This window comes from Haliotis rufescens, unplaced genomic scaffold (assembly GCF_023055435.1).
Source record: "Haliotis rufescens isolate VD_foot unplaced genomic scaffold, xgHalRufe1.0.p SCAF_3, whole genome shotgun sequence".
NCBI classification, from domain to species: Eukaryota; Metazoa; Mollusca; class Gastropoda; order Lepetellida; family Haliotidae; genus Haliotis; species Haliotis rufescens.
This window is the reverse complement of record NW_025964001.1, coordinates 53,569,266-53,590,262: the sequence shown is the minus strand read 5'-3', so window position 1 is coordinate 53,590,262 and position 20,997 is coordinate 53,569,266. Positions and strand designations below refer to the sequence as shown.

The following is a 20,997-nucleotide window of genomic DNA, read 5'->3' as shown; positions in this document are numbered from 1 at the left end:
AATGTGTGATTAGAACACGGAAGACATAAAGACAAGATTGGCAAGATATAAATTATAAACAAATATTAGACTAAAGAAGTATGATTGTACGATTCCGACTTTATCATGAGCATGTGTCTTTGAATCACCATAAAAAAGTGATGATATCCGCTGTTCGCGAAAAGTTGAGCGTATCTTTCACCATCGGTGGCACCTGTCACATATCCCATACAAAGGCATGTCAATTGTTCATCTAAAAAAACGGAAACATATGACACAAGTCCAGATATGGTATTGCCTTTTGCGTCACTATTTGTCACTGATGCATCAAGATTGGAAATGCTCTCTGCTATAACACCTTTTCAAAGCTTTGCTTAGGCCTTGAATGTTGTAACCCCGATAAAACAATTTTTCAGAAAGTGCGATATGACACTCTTTAAAAAGCGTCATAGAAAGTACATGCTTGATCTCAAAATTTGTGAAATGTAGACATGGGCTGGAGTTGATGGAATATTGCTCGACAGAAAGGGAAAGTTGACTATTGGATCCCTCTTGTCATCCAGTCTTGCGGATAGTTTTGGGTCAATTTAAATCTACATATGAAACAGATGAGACTGTTTCACTGGTACCTTCTATTGCAAGTGGACATGGTCTGTTGAGGCCATTTGTATAAAAGTGACAGCCAATTGAACGTGATATAAGTCCAAATGGACACAGAAATGGAAAAGAACGAGCACGAGCTATCATCAAGGTTTTGATTCAGATAAAAGTACTCTCCAAAATATTCATGACCACACATCACAAGCGTATGGTGATAAGAGCCCTCGCTATTACACTGTTAAACGTTGGGCAGCTATGTTTAAGGCTGGGAGAAGAAGCCTTGATGATGACCCTAGATCTGGACGTCCCTCAATTTCCATCAATGATGATTCAATCAAGGAGATAAACAAACTTATACTGTCAGATAGACGTATTACCTTTGCCGAACTTGAGGAAGACACAGGTCTAAGCCATGGATCCATTGGACCTATTATTTATGAACATTTACAGATGAATAAGATATCTGCTCGTTGGGTGCCAAAGTTTATAAATTCTAAAGAAACTGACATTGCCAGAAAATATTTAGAGCTAATTGAAAAGGAATTCGTCAAATTCCAAAAGATATTAGTAACGGGTGATGAAACATGGTCTACCACTATGATCCCGAGTCAAAACGTCAATCAATAGACTGGCACTATTCCACTTCCCCGGCACCAAAGAAATTCAAGTAAAGAAAGTGATGGCAACTGTATTCTGCGATGCAAAGGGTGTGATCCTTGTTTGATTACTAAGAAGGTCAAAGAAGATTACCGGTGTCCACTATGCTGATTTGCGTCATTGCCTGAGAGATTCTATCAAAGAAAAGCGGTGAAAAATGCTGACTGCTGTAGTTCTACTACTTCATGAGAATGCCTCTTCTTACACCTCTCGACATTGAGACAATGCGGGTTCGAAGAGCTTCCTCACCCTCCATACTCGCCAGATCTTGCACCAAGTGATTTCTACCTGTTTCCTAAACTGAAACAACACTTTTGTGGAAAGCACTATGACGACAACGAAGACCTGCCGTGAATGTTTTTTTTAGGGTGGCTTCAGAAAACTTGTTCCTGACATATGAATTGCCTGATATGAAAAGTGTATGTTTTTAAAGAATATTTCATAATTGTTGGTTTTGTTTGTCAGGTTTCACACTTTTTGACCAGCCCCCGTATATTAGAATCATGTTTAAAATATCTAATGAATTAATTATTTTATAAAAATCTTTATAAGTGATCTTTTCATATTAATCCTGTTTGGATGTTACGCCATGTGTTGACATTTGTGATACATTTGGTCCAGAATTTTCGCAGTTGATCACACACTTTATTCTCCAATCAATATAGATCACAGTAGAAAAGAATAGGGATTTCACAAAGGATCAGCTAGCACCATTGCTTTCCTCTCTTTTATTAACAGAGGCAATCTGACGCGTCGTGATTCCAGATAAGCACATAGGTCCCAGAAACATATGCGTGTCATAAGAAGTGATTAAATGGATCGGGAGGTCAGGCTCAGTGACTCGTGATATATAATACTGGAATATTGCTGGGTGCCCCTTTATACAATAATAGCGTCAATTATACATCATGAATTTATACACTAGTATGGAGTAGAATATGTCCCGATCAACCTATGTTGGTAGTGTGAGTCGACTAAATGATTAGGGTGATCAGACTCGTTGACTTCGTTGATTGTGTGTCAATTTTTCTTAAAGCATGGACCGTTGATTATGATATAACTTACTTGTCCTGTCCAAACTCGATAATTTATTGCTGAAATATTGCACAGAGTGGAATGAAACAAAGACACACAAAACCACAGTCCAATACGTCTGATAGGGTAGACAACTTAACGTTCATTTACTATTTTAAATTGGTGAGTGAGTTAAAACATTATTGTTTCAGTCATATAGAGGCCCCAATTTTGAGACATGAACGAAGTCACAAAACTAGAGTAACAATGTTTTACTTATGAGGGTGATCCCACTCAAAATTATGAAATATGAAACAGTATTCTTCAAATTAGAATGAGGAAAGCAAATATGAGCTTTCATGTTTTTCATTTTTCAAGCCAAAAGTTGGAAAGCTGGAATGCCAGAGCATTTTCAACTTTTAGAACAGAGTTGGAAAACTGGAATAGAGAGTGGTGTTGAAGTTACAACATGCAAGGCCTTGCTAAAGGTTTTATGGTAGACAAATGAAGGACATTTCCAAATCATCAGTGACAAAACTGACGTCAGATGCAATTACATATTTTGATCCGCACCATGTCATTCCGTATTTCTTTTCAGGATAACAATTGACTTGACTTTGCATGTGTTTGTAATAGATGGCACCGGTGCGGCAGGATACGCTCACCTTTTCCCGAACACCCGGTATCACCATTTGATAGTGAACACATCCTCATGACTCAGCATATATAATGCAATTAACTTTTACATTCAAACAACTCTGCTTTTAGCAGAGATTTCTTGTGTCTATGGAAAGGGTTTTGTCGCTTTTTTTCAAGGTGTCTATCAGTTAATGATTAGAATGGAACATTACATGGACTGGACTGGATATACAGAGAAATGTTTGTTTTAAAAAAAAATAATTGCTGTACGTGTATGTCTCAGTCAGCAGGAAATAAACGAATAGCTGTATCAAGGCAGTTAATAGGCTCCGTAACACTGGAAATGTCTCTAATACATTGGAAGAATAAGGAAAACAAGGAGACTTTTTTGTATATTTTATTACATATCAGAAGACATAAGTACACAATGGTGCAAAAACAATAAATAGTTGATTGATCCTCTGCCTCAAAGTTTGTTTGCCACTGAAATAAGGAAAGCATAGAGTTAATATCAACATAATATTCTAAATTATACAACATGTTTCATCCAAAGATATATGAATGGTATGACTTCTAACAGATGTATTACGTTGTTGATACCATTTAAAGTCACTATTTAATATAACTTGGTAGCTCCTTTTCTCCATGCTTTGCAATATTTACAACACCTTACTGGTTATTTCTCAAAAGGTAGAATCGTCCTGATTACTTACATGTCAGGTCCAAATCCACGTCCACAGAGACAGTGCCCATCGTAGTAGTGGTGTGAAGCACGGCTGTCTCTACATCTGCAGCTGTCGCAGTCGACACGGGCGCTGCATGTGGCTCAAAAAAGGCAAATCGTACTCTCATCTGATGATAAAATGTCAGTTATACTATAAAAGAAAATACGGAATAACAAGAGTCATCAGGATGTGGCACATCTGGTGCAATTCGGAAATGGCGTTTGGCTTCAGTTCAGTGGAAGAAAAATAATGCTGTTCAGTATTTTTTTTAATATACATATCATCAAAAGGCACCGCTTCAACACTAGACTGATCTGTATAACAATTTTCATTAATAAATATTCAATGGTATGCTCCGGAAACGTTATCATGTCGTCATGAAACTATAAAAAAATAAAATCATAAAAATCCCAAATCATCACAAAGCACCAGTTCATCACTATATTGATCTGTATAGCAAGTTCAACAAAAAATATTAACCGTTTTAGAGTTCTGCTACGGACACGGAACGGACGGACGGACATGCTGATCGCTATATCTCCACTTTTTTTTTCAAACCGATGCAATAAAAAGTACAAGAATGCTTTCAGTTAAACCATTCACATCTCACTCAAATTGGAGTCACTGCCAATGATAATAAATGCACTTAGTTAACTTGAGACCTGCATATTATGCCAGATATCATAATATCAGATCTGCCATCGCTGTTATTCTATGACAGTACAAGAAGAAAAGACAACACACATCACGGACAAGATGCATCCTTCAACACAGAAATCAGAATAGTCAATTTTCCATCTTATATTCATTCTACATGCTTTCTTTGTGGGGCGGGGTGAGGTGAAATGAGATTTAACGTCGCGTTCAGGATAATTGCACTAATATAGCAACGTGCCTGCACGTGTGTGTGTATGTGTGGCTGCTAGTACCCGTCCGTACTAATGCCGATTTTATTGAGCTAGCCCACAGACATACCATGCTCCAGTGTAACATGAATACCCACTCATACACAGTATACTGACTACGAGCCGACCAGTCCTTGTTTTAGCCTCTAAATGCCGAGCGTCAGGCAGGGTAACAACAACGTCTTTTGACGTCTTTTGGTGTGAAGCGGTATCGAACGCCCGACCGTTCGCTCTCAATGCAAACGCTCTGCCACTAGACCAAGGAGGCGGTGCTTTCTTTGTGTAACAATTGATCACAGACTTAAAAGGTATTGAGAGCTGTACATATGCTTCAAACCTGTTTCTTAATTATGCATTGTAACATTTCACTTAAACATGCACTTAGCATCTCGAGAAAAAATAAGACGAGAATCATGTTTAGTTACCTAAGCAGCTATGAGAAAAAATGCCACTTATCGTAAACACTATGTATAAACTTTATCATACCTTGAGCGCAGGAACCAGCAGTGGCGGAAGTCAGGCAGGTACATCCTCCATGAGAGCAGCCCAACTTTTAGGAACTGTCACATGTCACGTGATTACAGTCTTTCTGATCCCTGCAGGTCTCGCTGTAGATAACAGCTGAAAGGGAAACAGTGCACATTGAAAACGTCTGGCAAGGTTAGCGTTGTTTTGAACTGTATGGTTCAAATAGGTTTCAGATTAACTTACATTTGAACAAGGTCATACTATGTATGTATAGAGAACAACAAAAGTTCCTGTGACATTGATTAAGATTTCATTCAAAGTTATGTTTGTTTTACCAAATCTGAAACAATTTCGGTTTGCAACAGATAAAGGACTCCTGTAAATGTTCAAATGGTTTAATTTGCCATACTGACTTCAGAAAAAAAACAAAAAACATGAACATGCCAAAATGTCAATTTACAAATCAATAGCGTGTGTGTCCACCTCTGGTTGCGATGCAAGCAACACATCTTCGTCTCATGGAATGGACCAGGCGTCGCACAAAGTCCTGTGGGATATCTGTCCATATCTGCTGGAGCATGTTTCGAAGTTCCTGGAGTGTCTGTGGAACACGTGGTTGACGTCGAAGGCGTCGATCCATCTCATCCCACATGTGCTCGATTGGTGAGAGATCAGGGGAGCGATCCGGCCAGGGGATGACATTCACGTTGTTTTGTTGAACGGAATCCTGAACAAGTCGAGCAATATGAGGCCGGGCGTTGTCATGTTGAAAGGTAATGCCTGGGCCATGACGACGCAAAAACGGTAGAACAACAGGGCCTATGATCTCGTCGCGGTAGCGCTGTCCAATGAGATTTCCCTCTACCACTATCAAACGGGTCCTCTGACTTGCTGTAATCCCACCCCATACCATAACGCTGCCGCCGCTGAACCGATCTTCTTCCATGACACGATGATTGACGTAACGTTCGCCTCGACGACGGTACACTCGAATCCGATCTTCGCTGTGGCTGAGGTGAAAACGAGACTCGTCAGTGAATAGAATCTGTCCCGACTGCATGGCCGTCCAGCGTATGCGCTGTCTGCACCACTGTAGATGTCTTGACGGTGGTTTCCTGTCAAAATGGGACGTCTGGCGGGTCTTCTGGCGACAATCCCTGCACATCTGAGGCGACGACGTACGGTTTGTGAAGATATTCGTCGAAGGCCAGGGATGCTTCTTGCAGTCACTGTTGCTGGCTGAATCGATTGCGTAGGTTGTCTTGTCGATTATTGGTTATGCGTGGCCTGCCACTCCGAGGATGGTCTCTGACTGCATTCGTCTGTTGCCAACGTTGCCATAAACACCAAATGGCGTTTCTGTGGACGTTAAATTGTCTTGCAGCATCACGTTGACTCGACCCTGCTTCAAGTATACCAATGGATCGAAGACGCTCATTTTCGGACAGGCGTGGCATTTCGAAATGTTGAATAATTGCGTAATTTTGTTGTTTTTCTGAGTGATTGTTGTCAGCATGATGCTAAACAATGCATATGGATTCCCGTTAACGCACGTTTTTATACCCATTCTTCGGTAGTGAAATGCATGGGGCTTGCATAAAAGTCGACTTTTGCATGGAATGCATGCTTTTCTGTAGCAGTTGCGCTTTTGTGACTTGTTTCCATACATGTACTACAATATTGAAAACCAAACTTTACTTGTTTAAAATATACACTAAAATATTGGTGTCACAGGAACTTTCGTTGTTGAGTATATTATGTGCTGAAAAGCTAAAACCTGACAATTTCAGAAATTTACCAGATTCCATCCAGTTGTTTTCGGGTCAACTAATAATATTGCTGACCAAATAATTCCTATGTCCTCTAAAAATATTCGTCAACAATGGTTTAATAACGACTGCAAACATGCAAGAAAGTGTAGGAAGAAAGCGGGAAAAGATTTCCGCAAACATCCTACAGTTCATAACTTTAATAATGTTACAGTTATTTTTGACAAGGCACGACGTGATTATGAACAAAATGAGCGCCAATCTTGGAGAAACTATGTCTCCAAAATTATTTCACGCACACCTATGTCCAAGGTTAAATAAATAAAAGGCAAAGGGTACAAATCGTCCGTATCCCACCTTTAAGACTTTGAGAAATTGATAACTGATAAATCTGACATTGCAAATAAACTTGAGCGAAACTGAAGATAATAATGTATTATAAGTATTTCCATTACATGAGCGTCATACTGCTCTTACTGCAGCGGGTGATGATAATATCCACCATCAGTTACTGAAGCATTTGCCTTGAATCATGTCTTGAGACAGTTTTATATGTATATTTGACCACAGATGGACGTCAGGGAATTTACTTCCTCGTGGCAAAATGCCATTGTAGTCCCCACACCAAGATCCTACTGATGCTTCCAATTACCACCATATATCTGTAACCAGTTGCGTTTGCAAAACCATGGAACGAATGGAAAACAATAGATTAGTTTGGTATTTGGAAACCGATAATCTTATTACAAATATTCAATGTGTTTTCTGGCAATAAAAAGAAGTAATATTGATCATTTTTTTAATGATTAGAATCCTTTGTTAAAATGATACAGTAAATAAACAACGCGAAGTATCAATTTTCTTTGATCTTGAGAAAGATTGCGATACTACCAATCATGAATCCAAAAATGAATAAATGCATATACATTCGTAAGGGTTAAGATGAGGTTGGCAACATAGAAACAATCTCGGCCTACATTAGGGGAAAGTGTAAAAATAAATACTTTGTGGAATTCGGAAAGTGTCATCTGTTTTAGACAACGCGCTTAAGATAATTTATGGGTGCAGGCATTGTGCAGTATAAAAGGCGTGTCCCTGGTCACAATGTTCAGATCAAAATCGTTTCCGTAAACCATGAAGTACATATTATTCCTCGATGTATCAGCAGTTGCTGTCGGTGAGTATGACAGTCATCTGCATCAGCAACGCCGTCAGGGAACAGTATTTTGTTGTTTCACGACCTCAGCAATATTCCATCTTCAATGTTTATGACGGCGGCCTGTAGAGAAGCTTGTCATGTTTTGAGCAATGTCCCACCCTTGGCGAAACTACCATAGTAGCAGAAAAGCGGTTGATTACACCTAAAAAGCACATTTTATCAAAGATAAGTAAACCTCGATTTACCATCTATGCAGTAAATTTTTAATTCAAACACTACACGGTCGAACATGATATTTATTGTCTAATTTCAAAATCGGAATCTTGCATTGAGGTATCAGTAATGAAGTAACGAAACCTTTAGGAAATAATATGAAGAAATACTAGTAAGTATAGTTATGTGAAAATTTCACATAAACATACTTGCTAGTATTTCCCTCAGGCGAGCAGAGAGTCCTTGAAAGTAAGTGTTTCACAAAATATACAGTGAGCTACGTTTATAACGAACTGACGGATATAACGAACTTACTTTTTTGTCCCGACTATTTGTTGTAGTTATGCTGTATATATGCTAATAACGAACTACGGTTATAACGAACTAAAATTAGTAGTCCAGTTGAGTTCGTTATAATCGTAGTTTACTGTACTTACTTTGTGACGTAAAAAACGTCACTTTCACAATTATTTTCATTATTATGATAGGACGGCTCGCGTTGAAACATTAAAAAATAAAATCACATAGCTACGAATAAACATGAAAAACACATAAAAACAGTATTATCGATTAGTTGCGCCCTGCCCACACCATGGAATGATGACACGAAATCAACCCAAACACTGAACCTGATTCCTCGATCCATGAGTCCCCTCGTACGACACTAGTAGTTTGCTGGAGGGCTATTTGAATCCATAATCCCCATTGGCGAGTCAGAGGACACACCCAGTTCTGTATATATCTGTTATCTTCTCGACTCTTATCTGCTATTATGTCTCAGTTGGAAATCAGTAACCACTTGAAGCGGCCATATAATATGATAGGCTAAATAACTTGCATTATCGATATCAACAATTAATTGAATTTTTTTATTTTACTTTAAGCCTTGGTGTGGAGCGAATCATGACACTTAACACAACACTGCACTGCATCAACCAAGAGTGCACCAACACGCATGCATCATGTATTCAGGGTAAGTGAGTGAGTTGTGTTTAACTCTGCTTTAATTTGTTTGCTTCTTGTTTAACTCAGAAATATTCCATCCACACGAAGGCTGCGCTGCTTTAAACAGTTTGTGTTACCTTAGTGAACCAAATAACAATAAATAAAGCGATAGAACCCTTTCCATATCCAATAGAAATCTCTGCATAAAACAGTCGATTGCACGATTTCGACTTTATCATGAACATGTGTTTATGAATCATTATCAGGTGTTCGCGAAAAGGTGAGTGTATCCTGCCCCACCGGTGGCACCCTTCACAAACACATGCAAAGGGAAGTCAGTTGTTCACCTGATAAACACGGGTATTTATGGTAGAAGTCAAAATAGGGATTTGCATCGGACATCATCTTTGTCGCTGATGCGTCAAATTTGGAAATGTATTTCTCATGTCTAACACTCGTAAAGCTTTTTGAAAGCTTTACTGAGGCCTTGAATGTTGTAACCTTGATCGTACAACTTCATAGCAAGAGTCGTATGACGCTCGTTGAAATCTTGATTGAAAGATCATGCTCGATTGTATCTCAAAAGGTGGGAAATGTAAACACCAAAGGATAGAGCTGCTGAAATATTGTTCCACATGAAGGGAAAGTTGACAGTTGGAAAGTTGAAGTCATCCCTCTTGTCATACAGTCCTTGTGTCCTTGTGGTTTTGGTCCAATATCAACGCTGCTTCAATAATGGAGCAAAACACACAAGGACACATGTCATAGATATTCACCACGGTGTCTGGTTGGCTCCATCTTCACGAGGCAAGAGAGTTAACTGACTACAAAAGTCCAGTTTCCACCCTTGCCGAACTAGGCTGGTATTATGGAGTTACAGTTTGGCTGAACTAACGAGTCTCTGCATAGTCCAATCAAAATCGCGCAACGAAATCGAAATCCGGTTTGTGAACTGTCATGCAGATTTCCGTCGATTGCAGGATTTACAAAGCATGTGCACCGCCAACTCGACCCATGAAGATCCGGGGTAGAATAGATCTTCAGCAACCCATGCTTGCCGTAAAAGGCGACTATGCTTGTCGTAAAAGGCGACATACGGGATCGGGTGGTCAGGCTCGCTGACTTGGTTGATGCATGTCATCGATCCCAATTGTGTGGATCGATGCTCATGATGTTAATCACGGGATTGTCTGGTCCAGACTCGATTATTTACTGACCGCCGTCATATAGTTGGAATATTGCTGAGTGCGAGCTCATTCATTTGGCGAATGACTACAGTAACATTAGGAGTAAGACATTGTATCATAAACAGGTTCTGTATAACATCAACATTTGTAGATGGAATTTACATATTGAATTTATGTATTGCTGGTAATATATAATACTTTCCGTTAATATATTAGTTTCTGGTTTCACAATAATAATCACAATAAGTACAATTGATATTCATTTTCAACACAATGTGTGCCCCAAAATATACAAATCCGATGCTCAGTTGGCTCTCTACAATAACGCCCCGTTTCAATTCTAGGTTTGTGTGACCCACATCTAAATCGAGATGAAGAAATTCTAAACTTGTTAATTGGTGTCCTGCTTAAATATAATTCAAGTCCAGAAGAAGGTTTAAATAGTTAATATGAAATTATTTTTGAACTTTCAAATACAAAAGAATGCCATTTCTTGTTCATAACAGTATCTTAATCTAGACAGAAAGACACCCCGGGAAAATATCAACAGACTGGTGTTCCCACACAGAGCCAAATCTGGTAGAGCAAATTAAATGTTTAACCTTTGATACCCAATTCACTTGTCATAAGACAATTTTACATTTCTAGATTCCTCTAAGCATATTGTTTGTGTCCAAATTCACCATAGACGACGCCCCGCCGTGATATTGCTGGAATAATGCTATATGCGGCGTAAAACCGTACTCACTCACCATAGACGACATGATTTGGTGGTGATGATTTGACATGAAGAAAACGTTTACACGCTGTTAGATGCATAGATGATCAAAACTTTTGAAATGTACAATTTCTTAAATGTAATTATAAACTATGAAATATAATTTTTTGTTTCATGTATTATTAACATATTATATGTACATTTTCTTAATATCTATGATATCAAATTAACAAATCACATTATAGAATGTGAATTAAAATGTGAAGAAATCAATGCTCTTATTGTTTTTCTGTAACCTACTGTTGGACCAAACCATTTTAATATAGGAAACAGTTAGGGGTTTGGCAATCAGCCATGAAGTTTGTTGTTTTTTGACTGGTGGGACATCTGACTAATCGGAGGACACGAACTCACTCCATATAATGGAAGTCGAATGGTAAGAGTGACCAGTCATCGTACCCAACGCGTCAACCGTTGACGAACGCTTTCTTCCTCTACACGAGTAGACATAATTGTATTTGAGGTAAATCTATTGCCGAGATGAAACAATACAGCGGAAAATATGCGTCAAATCATCAACAATTCATATAATTCCCATTTTATTTATTGTGGTAGAAAAGTTCAAAGCGGCAGAAGCCGTAGACGATTACCAGTTTGCTGAAACCCACGGGCACTGGGAAGACTCCCCAAAAGCATCAAATTATAGTATATCCATTGAAACTAAAGGGCAAAATATCGGTGAAAATTATATGAATTTATCGTTTAAAATCAATGATGACACCAGGTGTTCGCGAAATGGGTAAGCATGTCCTGCCCTACCAGTAGCACCCACCACACACACAATTTGCATAAAACGTAAGTCTTTGTTTGTTGCCTGACGCCGCACAGAAGTACTTCCGCTATATGACGGCTGTCTGTAAACCCAAAGTAGAAAATTGTGTGACACTACATTTACTTAAGAAATACTAAAATCTCGCTTCTACATAATCTATGCCAGATGTTTTGTTGTACTGTTTCTTGAATTTCCTCACTGCTGATAGGAGTATCAGAAATATCTTAAGTGGCATATTTTATCCAATCTTTTATTCAATGTTCATTCATATATGTATTTTCATAAATAAATACACTTTGATCGTCTTCAACAGACATGCAATCACTTCTTTTGGAAAGGCTGTACAGACTTTTAAAATAATCACACCAAGACACACATTTTATATTATTCACTGAATTAGTATTCCTGGTGAAATGAAATTAGGTTTGACGTCGCGTTCGACATTCAAGAAAATAGTTTGGACGCTTCACACTGTTACGTGACGATTCCCAAATTGAAACATTACGTTAACCCAGAAATCTATACATAAAAGAAATTAGTGTGAAACCAACCAACAAACAACAAATGGTGTACGATTAACAATTGTATTGCAAAATTAACTAGGTTTACAAATAAACACTGATTACTGTACATTAATTACAATGGCAGTACACAATAGAGTGGTAGTATATATTCAATATCAGTATATAATATGATGGCAGTGGTCAGTATCAAATACAAAAACAGTGGTGATAATATATTCACCCAGAAGCGACAGTGGTCAAACTTCCGAGATGGCCATGGCTGGGAATCCGGGATGATAAGTTTCCTTCACACGAAAGCTGGTCTTGATTTTATGAAATGTGAAAAACACGAAAGGCTCTTGTCTTCTTATATACAGTCTAACTTGCCTCTGGAAATCACATCACAGAATATTCCAAATGTTTCTCTAACGCTCTATCTCAGTCCACGGTCTTCCGGAAATTTACACATCACACGAGCATCGAAAAATAGTAACTTTCTCACCACTGCTTACATTAAATAGTACTACAGCCTGACAACTAATCGTTGTCCAAATACAATGAGCTTCTTCCGAATCTCAACAGAAACAAAGTAATACAATTACAATCATTGTTTAACAATAAAATACACTGCCATATAACACAGTCAGCTGATCTTACCTGTAAACGTACTAATTCTTTTCTTAATATCACCTAAGACTACTTGTACAGCGTCTTTAGATTTATCCATAAGTAAATAGCCTTTCAAAGAATATACCTGTTTTCTCATTCCATGAATACTTTGTAGTCAGTTTGTTATCTGAATTAAATTCTGCTTTTAGGTATGGTAGCTCACTTTCGTTGACAGATTAAATTATATCTGGAGGTGTTCTGATTCAGTTCTAGAGATAATGTTAAACATCGTCAAAAACCCAAGATGATGCAATTATAGTCAATCACACTACATCCGTTATGTCCAATGTATATAAAGTTACCTTTTCAGTGGGGCAGGGGTGGCCCAGTCGTCTAAGGCGCCGCGATTTGCCGTGCAGAGTTGCGTCCCTTGGGCACGCCAGAAACCTATGATTGTGGGTTCGAATCCCGGTTCCCGATGTTTCTAGGTTTGTCAAACCCAAACCCGTGCTCTAGGATTTCATCAAATGGTAAGCATTTGAAGCCTGCATTACTTGGGGCTTTCCTCCCACTTTTAGCTTACATGCCGTGATATAACTGGAATACTGCTCAAAGTGGCGTTAAACCCAACTCACTCATTCATGCACTTTTGCAGTATCACACAGCCCATATGAAATATGTTGATTCGTGAAACATCACATATCATTGTCAAGAAAACTCAGCTACGTTTATGGGACCCATCTGATGCGAGCATAGCTGGAACCGTAGACATAGTGTCTGAGTGGTTTCCAAGGGAAGAGGGGCACGGGTGGCCCAATCGTCTAAGGCGCCGTGATTCGCTGTGCAGAATTGCGTCCCCTGGGCGCGCAATAAAACCTATTGTGGGTTCGAATCCCGGTTCGCCCTGATTATGTTTCAAGGTTTGTCAGCATCATATTTGAAATTCACATTGTTGTCCTTAAATATTCCAACATCGCTTCGTTTTCAACTGTTAGTTTTATCAGGTCGGGTGCATGTGGAGGGATGTGTGGGAGATGGGGGTGGGGGTGGGAGGGGTGACCCTGTCGTGTCATGCGATGCAGGTCCCCTGATCGTGTATTCCGATTCCAGATTTGCCCTAATTATAAGAGAATGCATATTAAAATCTCCCTTTCTGTACAATGGGGTTTAACCCCACTTGTACTGATCAGACTGCTATTCAGATCCGGGTTAGAATAGGTCTTCAGCAAGATAAAAGTCATTTACTCGAAATCGGTGTAGTAGGCTCAAACGACTCCCCCTAAATTTGACTTTCGGTCATATGGGCCTAGGCTTAAATGACTCTACAGTCATCTCAGCCTGGGGAGTCATTTGAGCATCCTACACCGGCGGGGTACAGGTGGCCCAATCGTCTGGGGCGATGCTGGTCCTGTGATAATGGGACTCCAAGTCCAGATTCGCCCAAATGTGCCCAAACCAACCGGACGTTATGAGAAATCATTAAGATCAGTGAAACATCACAATATAACTATACATTACAAGAAAATGCAATACAATACAACACACTTTATGACACACAATGTAACTCATTGTGTTCATACACACACTTGAACCCATCCATGCACACACAAACATAATCACACACATTACATACACTGGTCATTTCATTTCCCTTGTCACGAACACCTGGTGTCATGACTTTTTCAGGTATCCATTTCGTATATTTTCGCCGCTGTTTTGCTGTTTGCACCCAATGGAATCTCTTTCGGTTGAGACTGGTTGTTTAATATTTGCTTTGTTCATATCGCAGGTATCTATACATATTACAGTCAATGAGAAAATTTAATATATACTTCAGTGTGAAAAGTTTTCTGAGGTTGAGAAAAGTTATAATTTTATGAGTGCAGTGAACACTCAAACTTGATATTTCGCTGCAGTGAACATAACACTTTGACGGAACAAGTGACATACAAGAGTTACCTCCCCGCAAATTGTCTCCCTTGGTTGTAAGTGTCTGGCCCGTACACAAACTGTTGACTTTCCTGTTACGTTAGTGAGTGAGTATATGATTTTGGTTTTACGCCGCTTTTCGCAAATATTCCACGGCGGGGAACACCAGAAATGGGCTTCACAGATTGTACCCATGTCGGGAATCGAGCCCGGGGCTACCGCGTGACGAGCGAAAGCTTTAACCACTAGTTCCACTTTGACAAGATGCGTAGTTGCAGGCCGCCTCGTCGACGATGATAGAATATCTTTCTATATAAATTCTTACTTATTCTTGAACATAAGCTTCGAGTTTAGATGTATCGTCACGATTGTGTTAATTGTTTCCATCGAGATCATCTTTTAATTGTATACTGACAGAAGAGCCATAAAATGACAAATACGGATACATGAACTATACCCTGTCAAGACTTGCATCTATTCAAAACGTAAGTAACTGAATGACAACATCGTCGTTAATCCAGGGTATTATATACATTATATTCTGTTAAAGACCCTGGACCCATAACTCCGTTTTGAGCCCGATTCGACGCAATAGCAGTCGAATCAAAATACTTATAAAGGAGAGAAATTCTGGGCTCAGTGAGAGATAGAGATGGTGACGTCACTTCCGAAACAATGCTGAGGTGGCAAATGGATCCAGATTATTTATGTAGATTGAGATATTATTCCTTGGATGCAATGTGACAATGAATGTATACACCTTTCGTCCATGACACGAACTTTATCTGATACCCGAACCCTGACATTACCGTCACCAGGGCCTGTGTTGACGAAACATCATTTGTAAACTGTAGAAGGCCTATACATATTTTATGTCTGTTTCAGTTACTTCCGGTCAAGTCTTTTGTTCGTATGAAGGCCACTGGCCCATATACAGGTAAATTATTTCTGAGGGATTCTTTAACGCAGAACTTGAAATCATACGCGCATTCTGACTGGTTTGTCGTATTTTCGCACATAACATTATAAATTATTATAGATAGGGGGACGAGCCTTATTGCAGGTTACGGAAAGGGGCGAGTGGTGACGAATGTGTGTCGATATCCCTGTATATGGCACTCTGCTCATGGCTAACTCTATCAAGATGATTAGCATGTCTGATATTGCGTTTTCTAGAGACGTACACATATTACTAAGGTCAGTGAGAGGGGTTTTGATTGCTTTCATCTCGGTAAACAAAGACTGTCTTGTTCGAAAGTATGTTTCTACATGTTTTGTCATTCGAGTTTCCAAACGATTCTCAAAAAGGGGGGTTGGAATGCCATTCCTTTTTAAGTAATATTTTACAAACGGGAGCTCCAATGCAAATTATCAGGTAAATACACATCTCAAAAACTTCTTTAATACGTCTCTTTTAAAAATAAACTTCATCGTGTCTTCAACTCACAAACCATTAACACACAATGGGCAGATATCTGTGTGTATCTCTGCATACCTATTTGACCAGCTGTCCAGAAAGCTGTCTTTCCCATTTATATCACTGCCCCAGTTTCTCTGCCCTAACTTCACTTCCAGCACTTCAGTTCTAGCTTGAAGCTGAAACCATGAGGTGTCTTATTATCGCAGCCCCTTGTCTGGTTACTTTATGTAGGCCTTCATGTTTACTTTAAAATAACGATAAACTAATGTATCTTAATTTTCAGTAAATGTTTACAAACATTTTTTTCTGCAAATTGTGCTTTGTAGAGCAGCACTAGCTTACCCTTTTTGCGAACACCCGGTATCATCACCGGTGTTCAATTATCCATTCATATAAATTTCACCACTAATTTGCTTTGTACGTGCAATGGTATCTGTTTTGGAATAGATATTCTCTATTGTTGATGTTTTATCTATCTACCAAAGTACGGCCGAAAAATCGTGAAAGTTAAATATTTCCTTGTAGCTATCTATATGACTATCTATGTAGCTATTTATATTTACTTAACATAAACTGTTCTCAAGTACCAGTGTTAGTGATTAGAAGTGAAATTAATTAGTTATAAAGGATGACGAAATGCCATTGATAGTATCGATACAAATATTATGAAACATTACCGTTCGTCATCATTTTGTGTCGACAATGCACCTTGTTTGAATAGACATGTGAGGGTACATTGAGAACATTGTCAGACAATCAGCGTTACCCCGCTTAATAATGGGAAGGAATATGTACACGCGTTACAGTATTATAAAGTTTGTACCACTACAACAGTAAAGCTATATCTGAACCACTATTACAATAGTAGGGTAAACTACGGTTATAACGAACGCAAAGGGATCACTAAGTTTAGTTCGTTATAACCGTAGTTCGTTATAATCATATATACAGCATATATAAAGCAAATGTTTGGACCAAAAAAAAGTTCCTTATATCCGTCAGTTCGTTATAAGCGTGTTCGTTATAAACGTATAGTTATACAGTATTATATTAATAGCAATAGTGTTTTAACCATTGCAATACCATTGTATCAGTACAGTGCCCCTATAGTCACCCCTATTGGCCATGATGTTGGGGAACGGCATACTATCTTATACCACCCAGGGAACATTCAGTTTGCGAAAACAGAATGGGGAATTTGATAAACCGTTGGCAATGAATATCCAACCAATATTTCGATCAACAATGTTGTGATTCAAACTCGATTTTGACATGTGAATGGTTGTCAAACGTATGTTGGTTGCTTTCAGTCAATCAGATACTGCGTAATATGGCGTCAACCTTTGAAAGGAATGAAGAGAGGCTATGCAACAACAACACGCCTTTGTAGTGTGAAAATACAAGTTGGCAATCTGTGTTCTTCTGTTGTCCGCGTGAAGCCGCCTATACAATAAAGTCACATTGCAAGTTGTAGCAGGATCACGAGGGATTTATTCTGCCTCTCAGAAATCCACGTGCAGCCTGTTTTGCTCTTGGTGGGGTTTAAGATATTTATTCCCCGCTTAGAAAGTTATTGTTATTACCCTGCAAGGCGGGTTACACAGTATTTAATCAAGATCACGTGGATCAATCACATCCTCATCACTCTGACATGGAGGTATGATAAGTGGTTTTCCGCGTTAGCCACGCTCGTGGTATAAAACTTGACACGGGACGCATAAAACCACATACGCCCTCGTGATACTGCTACAACGAATTTACCTTATCGACATGTTTTAATAGGACATTGTGAAAGGATTAAACCAAACTCACAATTGATAGAAAACAGCTGTTCGATTGCTGTGCCAGGTGACTTTCATTGATTCTGTTACGTGTAGATTCCCAAATTGAAACAATATGTTAACCCAGAAATCTGTACGTAAAGGAACTTAGTGTGAAACGAACAAACAACCAACAAGCGGTATACAATCAACAAATGTACTATAACATAAACTAGGTTTACAAATCAAAACAATTACTGCACAGCAATTACATTGGCAGTACACAATAGGGCGATAATACAATACTCACTGACAGTATATAATATGATGGCAGTGGTCAGTATCAAATACAGTAGTGATAGCACAAGTCAGTGATAATATATATAGCCAGCAGTGACAGTAGTCAAGCTTCCATTATGGGTTAGGATGATGAGCGATCCTCACTTGGAAGCTGGTTCCGATATGATGAAATTGCATGAAAGATTCGTAAACACGCTATTGTTGTCCCCTTATATACTACCACCGAGAAAGTTCCCTCGCTAGTCCTTCGGCATTAGAACATTAAAGTATTTTCCATAACATACTATCACCGTCCTGGGTATACCGGCCTGGAAGTTTACACACCACACTGGCATCTAACTTCCTGACGACTGATCACTGCCTAAACACAACGCAATGAGCGTCTACGGAATCTCAACAGAAACAATGTCACACATTTCCAATCATTGTTAAACAATAAATACACTGTCATATTCGGAAATAGCGAGGTATACGGGATTGATTCCTCCTCTCAGAAATCCACATACAGCCTGTCTTGTTCGTGGCGGGATATGAGGGATTTATTCCCCCGATAAAGAAATTGTTTCCCTCCAATGTGGGATACATAGTATTTTATCAAGATCACGTGAACCAATCAGATCTCATCATTCTGACATGGAGGTATGATAAATGTTTTTTGTAGCCCTGGTTGATGCCGAGGGATGCCAAGGCCATGATACCGGCACCTGCAGGCATGAAAGCTGCGACGCCCTCTCGACCTTGACTTGTGTGAGGGGAACCTGCACGTGCCTGGTGTCCAGCTGTGTAACCCATCCAGGTAAAGTGATTAAAATCGTCTTTGTGTTTAACATCTCTTTTGTGTTTAATATCTCATTTGTGATTAACATCTTATTTGTGTTTAACATCTCATTTGTGTTTAACATGTTCTTTGTGTTTAACATCCCATTTGTGTTTAACACCTCATTTGTGGTTAATATCTCACTTGTGTTTAATATATCATTTGTGTTTAACATGTTCTTTGTGTTTAGCATCCCACTTGTGTTTAATATCTCATTTGCGTTTAACATCTCATTTGTGTTTAACACCTCATTTGTGTTTAATATCTCACTTGTGTTTAATATACCATTTGTGTTTAACATGTTCTTTGTGTTTAACATCCCACTTGTGTTTAATATCTCATTTGCGTTTAACATCTCATTTGTGTTTAACACCTCATTTGTGTTTAATATCTCACTTGTGTTTAATATACCATTTGCGTTTAACATGTTTTTGTGTTTAACAGCTCATTTGTGTTTAACAGCTCATTTGTGTTTAATATCTCACTTGTGTGTCTCACATGTGTATAGTGATTAACATCGTCTTTGTGTTTAACATGTGTTTAATATCTCATTTGTGTTTAACACCTCATTTGTGTTTAATATCTCACTTGTGTTTAATATATCATTTGTGTTTAACATATTCTTTGTGTTTAACATCCCACTTGTGTTTAATATCTCATTTGCGTTTAACATCTCATTTGTGTTTAACACCTCATTTGTGTTTAATATCTCACTTGTGTTTAATATATCATTTGTGTTTGACATGTTCTTTGTGTTTAACATCTCATTTGTGTTTAATATCTCACTTATGTCTCATTTACTGCCGGTCCTGCCTTACCGTCTCTTTAAAACAATTATGTAAAGGGACTTCACATTTACCGATTTGTATTGAGGTCTGCTACAAAATGGCGTCGGCATTTGAGAGAAGTGTTAGCGCGTGTGTTTGTTTGATACCGCACTATATGGACTATGGCTCTGTAAATAATTGAGTCTGGTCTAGACAATCCTGTGACTGACATCATGAGCATCGATCCCGCAATTGGTAAGCGATGACATGCAGTCAACCAAATCCTCAAGACTGACCACCTGGTGCGTTTAGTCGCTTCTTACGACAACCTAAGATTGCTGGGAACCTATATTCTTACCCGGATATTTATCGTGTGAAAACATTAGTTGGCAAACATTAAGGAGATTATGTTTGCAAAGTAATGTTGCCCATGTGAGGCCGTCTTAGAGTAAGTGAGGAACATGCATTCAGAATACTTATGTGTATTGGTTTTTTGTTGTTTTTTGTTTGTTTGTTTACTTGTTTGTTTTTTGTTTAACGCCGCACTCAGCAATATTCCAGATATATGATGGCGGTCTGTAAATAATCGAGTTTGGACCAGGCAATCCAGTGATTGACATCATGGAGCATCGATCCACGCAATTGAGATCGATGACATGCATCAACCAAGTCAGCGAGCCTGACCACCCGATCCGATTAGTCGCCTCTTACGACAAGCATAGTCGCATTTTGCGGCGAGCATGGGTTGCTGAAGACCTGTTCTACCCCGGATCTTCACGGGTCTGTTTCTGTTAGCATATACACGCCCGCGTATACACGTAATTAAATGTCCCGATTGGTAATTGCTTTGAATATTACCTGCTTCCAAGTACTATCCACTTTTCGTTTGATAGAGGGATGCCATACCTCCGCAAATCACTGCAGACACTATGCTAACCAACATAACTGCCCATGTGACCACTCCTGGCACTGCATCGACAGCAGTTGCCAGTGCGGGTATCCCGGGTAACGTTTCTGTCGACCTACCTATCCATCAATCATCCATTTATCCATCATCCATCCCCCACCAACCATACATCTGT

At 39.0% G+C, this 20,997-nt stretch overlaps 1 protein-coding gene and 2 long non-coding RNA genes across 5 annotated transcripts in view; 2 read left to right on the top strand and 1 right to left on the bottom strand.

Annotated features, from left to right (window-relative positions):
- The window catches only part of LOC124141930 (serine protease inhibitor Cvsi-2-like), a 46,350-nt gene that overhangs the window by 18,433 nt on the left and 6,920 nt on the right, over nt 1–20,997 (top strand). The window contains exon 3 of one of the 3 annotated variants that reach the window (XM_048403079.1): nt 20,809–20,920. The exons of 1 other annotated variant lie outside the window; for it this stretch is intronic. In XM_048403079.1, the coding sequence (XP_048259036.1) occupies nt 20,809–20,920 (112 nt within the window). Of the gene's footprint in view, nt 1–20,647; nt 20,921–20,997 lie in introns of those variants that run through there. One more of the 3 variants, XR_007223165.1, reaches the window with a different exon arrangement.
- On the bottom strand, nt 3,305–5,157 carry LOC125384294. The gene is made up of 3 exons (XR_007223175.1): nt 5,006–5,157; nt 3,603–3,741; nt 3,305–3,372 (listed from the first exon to the last, which is right to left on the bottom strand). It is a non-coding gene; the product is annotated as an uncharacterized LOC125384294 (long non-coding RNA).
- LOC125384289 lies at nt 7,886–19,122 on the top strand. Its single transcript, XR_007223170.1, has 4 exons — nt 7,886–7,933; nt 9,013–9,101; nt 15,737–15,788; nt 18,993–19,122. It is a non-coding gene; the product is annotated as an uncharacterized LOC125384289 (long non-coding RNA).